A 7,461-nucleotide genomic window follows, 5' to 3' on the forward strand; every position below is an offset into this window, starting at 1 on the left:
TGACAATCATCAGTTATAATAGTATGCACTAAGAGAAATAAATAAAGTATCCTCTCTTCATCTCTATGATATGTGCTGAATCTCTGCTTGAACACAGACACTGTGGAACCTGACAATGTTTGCAGTCATGATTTTTAATTGTCCTGAAGTACTCCAGGTTAGGAAGCTGTATGCTAAAATGTGCAGTGTCACCTTGAAGGAGCCTAACACTGCAAAATTCATTGGAAAAGTACAGTTTTCCCTCTGTACGAGGATACACTTCCTTGTTCCTGTGAAGACTGGCAGCTTACTAAATAATGTCAAATAAAGTAAGGGAATAGTTCTATTAAAAGTGGGGATGGTTATTAAAAGAAATGATGACAAAGCTGTTCAGTTTTCTCCAGATTTAGTCATCCATAGTGATGGCTTCTGGAGATAGAGGTACATAGGTACATGAAGTGTCTACTTTAACCAGCTATTTGAAGACTTCAGAATATCCAGAATCAGCTGGATTTATTTGTCTAGGTAAAGAAATGTGGTAGATATTTCTGAGTAATATTTAGGTTCCCACTTTTCAATAGCTGATTTGCATAAAATTACACAGGAAAAATCTACACTCTAAGCATAAGATGTATTTATTCGTTATTTTCTGAATGACCAGGTATGACTGATGAAGCTACAGATAACTGATAGCATTTTTAGCATATAGCTGCCTGGACAGCAATTAAGAATCAACAGCACTGTGAGTGAGTGTCTAGCACAGCAATTAAAAGATGAGACCAGTGTAATACATCCAGGGGCTAGCCTGTGACTTAGAGTATTCTTCCAGAAATAAAGCTTGAGTTGTCATAGACAAGCTTTGGAAGTGAGGTGTAGGGGGTCGCATAACATAATTAAAATAACTAAAATCCTTATCCTTACATCGAACATGGTTTGTTCTCTTTCTGTTCAGCTTTCTGCCAGCATATGTAGCTTTCTTTCCTGAAAAGGCATGAGTGTACTGACTGTCCTGAAACCATAGCCATGAACACTCTTCTCTGTGTGTGGATTTCTTTGCTTTTTTTGCTCAGAAGGCTTTTATTTGAGGGGAAGGAGGACAGCACTGTGACTTTTTAAATACAAGACAGGAGCTGGGGAGTAAAGTAACATCCTATTTTCATAGTATATAGAAAGAAAACAGATATCAAGTAGCTTGAAGGAGCTGGGGTAAGTTAAAATCCAAGATTTCTTATTTCCTTTGTGTATAAGAAAACTGTATAAGAAAGAAGTCTTCCAGACCAACAGGAATCCTGAGTCCTGATGGTTCCTTGTGTATGCAGACTGCAGATTTGCGCTTCCTCAATCTTTGTTTCCAGTATCTTCAGGGATTTGAAGATACATATTCAGAACAGTTAAAAAACTTCTCTCATGATAGTTAATCCAGACATCTAGGAATATAGAGCCGGATCTTCTGTTTGTGTAAACCACTGTGATCCTATGGACTTGTGAGGAGTTATGCTGATTTATGTGTGCTGGACATCTGGTCTTCTCCTAGTTTTCTTTTCAGAGTGGTGCTTTTACTTTGTGTCATCAATTTTTGTAAGGAAAACCTCAGAAGTGTAAACAAACACATTTCTATGTATTTTCCTCTTATGAGCGAAATAATATTATAAAATTTATTCAATCACTTAAAAATCTGGATTACCAATGAGAAAAGCCTTTCAGTTTTGTCTCAGAAAAAGACATGCCTTGCTGCAGGAGCTCTGTTCTGCCATATATTGTTTGTGTGGTTTTGGCTGTGACATGAATGAGAGTCAAGGAAAGAACATAAAAGTTAAAGTAGGTTCATATGGAGCACAATGCCCTCAATATGTCAGTGGTAGATTTTTCACTACCACCTCAATAAATATAGAAGTCTTTAATGGCTTCTTACAACCATTCAATCCAGCTGGCTTTATGATTTGTATACCCTTCTCTGTGCTGAGTTAAGATTTTACTTGGAAATATCCTCTGAGCTTCTTTACACTGTGATTGTTTCCCTGCAGCATGAGGTCACAGTGAAACAAATTCACTGAACTAATTGTCCTTTTATTTATGCTTTGTACACTGGAAGTCATTTAAAAGTCAGTTCATTTATGCCTGTTTAAAACTGGGTAATACAGTTGTAAGGCTAAGTGCTGTTCACGCTAGTTGCATAGTAGGAAATAAGATCTAATAGGACCCTGTCTGTTTGAGAATTTTCTCTTCATAGTCCCAGCCCTGCTTTCATTCACTCAAGAGGAGATTTTCATTAACTTTGGTGAGTGTGGGGATATGGCAATCTCTACATTCTTTGTCATCTGCGCCATCTCTGCATAAGCATAAAAGACAGAAAAAGGTTTATGACCAGATCTTCAGCTTCTGGAAATCAGTACATCTCTTTCCATTAGTGCTTAAGCTAGTGAGTCTGGTTTTGAATCTTGTGGTTTTGGTGTGGTTATTTAGGAGAACCTCTACAGTATGAATTGGTGTGTTCTGTATTCTGCAGTCGAAGATGCTAAATTTTAAGATTATTACAGTCTTCTTAGGAAGCAAGGTCCATCCGGTGAGCCAGTGCTGAGAAATCCTTGGCATTGACATACATTATCAGGTGAAATTGAACAGTGACATTTTTCTCATTGGAAAGCAAGATACATTGCTTTGGATAACTTGATCCCAATTTCTAGGAGAGTATTAAGATGAAGATCAGGCTAGTCTGATCTTCTGCATGCCAAAAGTATAGATCTGCTACACTGTCAAAATGAACGAGTCATATTTTTAATCATTTGCTCATTCTAAGCTGCTTGATAGGCACACTTGCCACCTGTATCCTTCTATGTTTAAAAAAGTCCTCAGTCCAATTCTACCTGTCCAAATTTACACTCCAGGAAGTAAAAAATGTATTATGTTAAGTGGAAAATGGAAGCATCTCATCAAAGCGTGATATATCTTAGCTGATTATTAACTATAGTCAAACAGGGAAATTCCACACAAAGCCAAACTGCATAATGGCAGACGTTTTTGCCCATCACAGTAACCTGCAGACTGCTCTCAGGAGTGCTGTCTTCTGCAGCATGCATGCTCTTGTGAATATTCTTTGATGAAATGATCTAAGTATATTGGTATAAGCTGCCAATGCAACACGGTGATTGCTGCAGATTCTCTTGTCAGTGATCAGGCCTTACACGATTCTTGCAACATATTGCCAGTTGTATGCAGCCCCCGCAGGTTGATAGTGTACCCCTCACTGAGGCAGCCAGATTGTCGCCAGCCTAATCTCATTCATGTCCAGCTATTTATATAAGCAATCACATGGTGTCAGGGCTAGTCAAGTGAATGACCATTTATCTGCATCTGTAAGGGATTCACAGTCTGGCTGCATGCTGATTGAAGCACAAAATGTGAGAATAGATAATTGGGAGAACATAAGTTTTGTATTCTGTGATAAAAAACTGCAAGTGTGCAGCTTGCCGTGAAGGCTACAATGGCAGCTGGAGCTGGGGGAGGCACAGGAGGTGAACCTTCTGCCTGCTCACCAGCGTCAGATCCCAGGGCTGTGTTGGGTTGCAAGTGGCTTACTCTGTTGGGATACCCCCAAGGGGATAATTTTCTGTGGACCGTGGACTTGGCCCTCATATTATGTAAGTAGAACTTAAAGGGTTTTTGTCTTATATAATTATAAATTGCTGTGATTTCTGTCAAGGCAACAAGGCAGTTTTTGCTTGTTTCTGCTACTTCTCACTGGCACCCAGCAGAGAGCAGATTTTGCTACTCTGCATTCGTAGCGACAAACCTGTGAAACATCTCTGGCAGCAGATCTGAAGCTTCTTTTCTTTTCCTTTGTTATCTGCAGGTCCAACAGATCTCAGTATGAAGAGGCAGTTAGCAACCAGCTCTGGATCCTCCAGTAGTTCAAGCTCTAGACCCCAGCTGAGTCCGACTGAAATAAATGCAGTGAGGCAGCTTGTGGCAGGGTATCGAGAATCAGCCGCATTTTTATTGCGTTCTGCAGATGAACTGGAAAACCTTATTTTGCAGCAGAACTGAGTCATGTGACCTTCACACTGGCCTGGTCTTATCTCAGAGTTTCCACTAATGACATTTTGATTTCCCAGAGCACACACTTCAGTTACTGCACAGTCTTTTAGGAGAGTTAATTACCATAATGCCACACTGTTCTTGATCCATAAAGTGATGTGTTAAGGTGCTTCAAGTGAACTTCGACCTCTGGTACTGCCGAGGTACTTTACTGTGTCCAGCCTATTGCTTTTGTTTTAGTGTGTCAGCATAAATATCGAAAAAGTGGCTAGAAATTAACTCGTTCTAACAAGTGGAGGAAACAGAAGATGCTGTGATGGTTTAAAAATATATGGTTCAAGATCCAAGTGCAATATTAGTGGAATGTGATACTGACTCATTGGACTTAAAGCTGCAGTATATGGCAAAACGTTGCCAAATGTCCTGTTGCTACAGGGCACAATTGCAATTAAAAGGATCTTGTATTTTAAAAAAATGTAATTTTTATAAAAAACAAAATGAGAGATTTTTGTTTTCATTCAAGATTTTTCATTTTTACTTTGGTAAACTTTTTCACTGGTCCTGAAAATGTTTTGAGGAGCTATTTTAAGTCCCCCCTTCCTCTCTTGAACCCCTGACTGTGCCCTTCTCCCCAGCTTCATATTCTTTCTACAACAAGTAACTCTTGATGCTGGATAATTCTTCCCCCGTGTACTGTAAATTCTCATCTATGGAATACCTTCCAAAGGAAGCATGCATTTCCTGCATTCATACCATTCTCAACTCCATTCTGTAATATATTGCAGCTTTATTAGCAATTAATAAAGAGTTGAGGGTTTTTTTAAAAAAAGACATATCATTGAGAAATAAAAAAAGAGAAACTGATTTCTTACGGTGAGCTCATCTAACTCCATGATCACTGCTGCTGTCCTATACAAGTCCCTCTAGTTGTGATTGGATGTAGATGATGAATGTTAAGAGGTTGCAAGTGACAATCTGAAAATTTGCACTCTGTGTGTATTTATTTTCTTTTCCTTAATTTAAACGAAATTCTTACCAAGGAAGTTCATTGACACTTCTGGTATGATTTGTATAATTCCCAGGCCTAGCTAAAACATGTACAAAACTGTAAATGGATGCAGCTGCAACTATAATAAAACTCTTCTCTCCCCTTCCCCACTCTTCCCAACCCCTCTATTTCTTATTTTATAATATTGATTACACATTAATGGTGTTTTCTTTGTGCACTACGGCAGGCTTATTTTTAAGTATATAGAAAAAAGTACTTTAGTTTATGCTTACTGTACTATCTGTTCTGTTGTTTAGCTTTTGTTGAATAACAAGTTTCTTGTGCATTCCTAAATTTGCCTTATTTCATGTACAAAATTTTATGTAATTCCATTTTTGACAATGAGTTTAAGGCATCAGTGATATTTTATATCTACTTGTTACATATAGTTTTCCAAGTAATGACTGTGATTGTGACCAAGTAATGTGCACTTTTTCTTGTAACTGTGGACATTGCTATGCTTTTTTTTCTCTAGTGTTTCTAGAATTACTGTTGCTTACAGTTATGTAAAAGAAAAAGAACTTTTGTGATACTGTTGGTGAATATTAATGTGAAAAAGCCTATGAAATATGAGTATTTTGGAGGTACATAGATACACAAACATCTCTAAGTTGTGGACTGATGTTCACATATTTAAATGAGAATTCAAAACCTGAGGGCTGGAATCATTTCCTCTGTTTTGTTTGGGTAAATAAACAGATTTCTGTGTTTAAATACATGATTGTGAAACATTATAACATTTAACTTGACGTAGCATTTAAAGCTCTAAATGTTATTGTCTTTAAGCAGGAAGAAGGGCCTTCCAGCCCAATCCATGCAGACACCCAAACTTCATTTCTTAAAATTATTGAGTAAATCCAGTAGCCTGATCTAGCTGCAACTTTACATTAATGAAGAATTTGATCAGTAGGAGCCAGAAGTAAGTGGTCAATAAATCATGAGATCCGAGTCACTAGCATTTTATAATTGGAGGCAAAACCTTTTTGCCACTCTCCATTTATTCTTAAAAATCTAGTGGATGTCTTTTTAAAGGCACTTATTCTTGGATATGAGAATATTGTTGTGAATTCTTACTAGTTGCTGCCTATCACTTGAGAGATCTCTTCTCACCATCTTCTCACTCTTGTGAAATCCTGTATCTTCTCTCTGCTATAGATGTGTAGTTGTCTCAGCTTTTGTGTCACAAGGCACTCAAAAGCCTGTTAGGAGCTAAGTGCCTTTTTTCTCCCATCCATTTTCAAGTATCTACAGCTTCTTCTATTTCTTGCATGCCAGGTCACTTGTGCCAGGTCACAGTGACTTGTGCCAGGTCACTATCTGGGCCTCATCCAAAGAAAAGCTCTGGCATGCATCTTCCACAGAGAAGAATGGTAACTGTGCCTAGGTTTCAAAGTTTCGTTAGTGCTGTTGTTCAGGGCAGTGTGCCTCAAATTGCCAGCTAAGCAGCAACCAGCAGTTTGTGTAAGAGGCTATTCAGCCAGCCAGGCATGACAGCCAGCCAGCTGGGCAGATGCACTGTCTTGCTAAATTCAGGTAAGAACAAAAGGCTAGAGGATGTTAAAAAGATTTACTTCAGCGTTCTACCCTCTGGCTCCTCTTTGATCTTCCCCAATTACTCCTTTTGAGGAAGAAGTAGGAAAGTTGAGGGTCACCATATGATCTTCAAGGCCTATGGCTAGTCTCCTGGTTTTACTGCTCCACCCCCAGCCTACTTTGATAGTTCTCCAAGTCTGTCTTCTATGGCACAAATATCCTCTTCTGGCTGCCTTCTCTGAAACACTTAGGGCCTTATTCAATTATAGGAGCAACAGACCTCCTTCTCTGAAGGCTCATGCAGATGCTTAGCTTTGAGTCCTCAAGTAGTTTATGTATTCCGAATACCAGCATACTGATGGGGTTTTTACTCTATAGTTGTTTCCACTGGACTTATTAATCTATTCTTTGGAATGGATCATAGACTGAACTACAGTTTTAACTTCCCTTTTTTTCTAAGAGGGTACTGAAGTTCTGACTTACCAGTGAAGGAAAGACTGTAAATCTCAGTCTACCTTTATGTGTGCAAATGTAGAGCTAAGCCTCACAAATAAATTTGCCCTCTTAGATGCTGCATAGGTCTCAGAGCCACCTACTTTCTGCCTGCTTTGGACATGCTAGGGTAGTACAGGCACAGGTGGAGAAGATCTTGCAACAGCTGTAGACTGAGTCAGGCCCAGAAGTAACTTCAAACTTATTTCTTTCTCTTGTCCACATCTTCAGTAATGACTGCCTGGTCACCTCAGCCTACATATTGCTGTTTTAAGGCTGAGTATGACTGCTAAAGGCTGCCTACAGAAAATCATTATCCTTATATTCAATATCTTTATCCAGTTCGTACTTCAGGTTGATGGATGTCTCCTACA

The 7,461-nt window shown here is 38.8% G+C and overlaps 1 protein-coding gene across 5 annotated transcripts in view; it reads left to right on the plus strand.

Moving 5' to 3' along the window:
• NOL4 (nucleolar protein 4) overlaps positions 1 to 5,776 on the plus strand; it is a 204,221-nt gene extending 198,445 nt beyond the window's left edge. For all 5 annotated transcript variants that reach the window (XM_062633480.1, XM_062633483.1, XM_062633481.1 and 2 more), the window contains one exon: positions 3,830 to 5,776. In XM_062633480.1, coding sequence (XP_062489464.1) covers positions 3,830 to 4,023 — 194 coding nt within the window. In that variant the 3' untranslated portion in view covers positions 4,024 to 5,776. The remainder of the gene's footprint in view (positions 1 to 3,829) is intronic.
• The last annotated feature ends 1,685 nt before the right edge of the window (positions 5,777 to 7,461 follow it).

This window comes from Pezoporus occidentalis, unplaced genomic scaffold (assembly GCF_034315485.1).
Source record: "Pezoporus occidentalis ecotype Australia unplaced genomic scaffold, CSIRO_AGI_Poc_V1 ctg4, whole genome shotgun sequence".
NCBI lineage: Eukaryota > Metazoa > Chordata > Aves > Psittaciformes > Psittacidae > Pezoporus > Pezoporus occidentalis.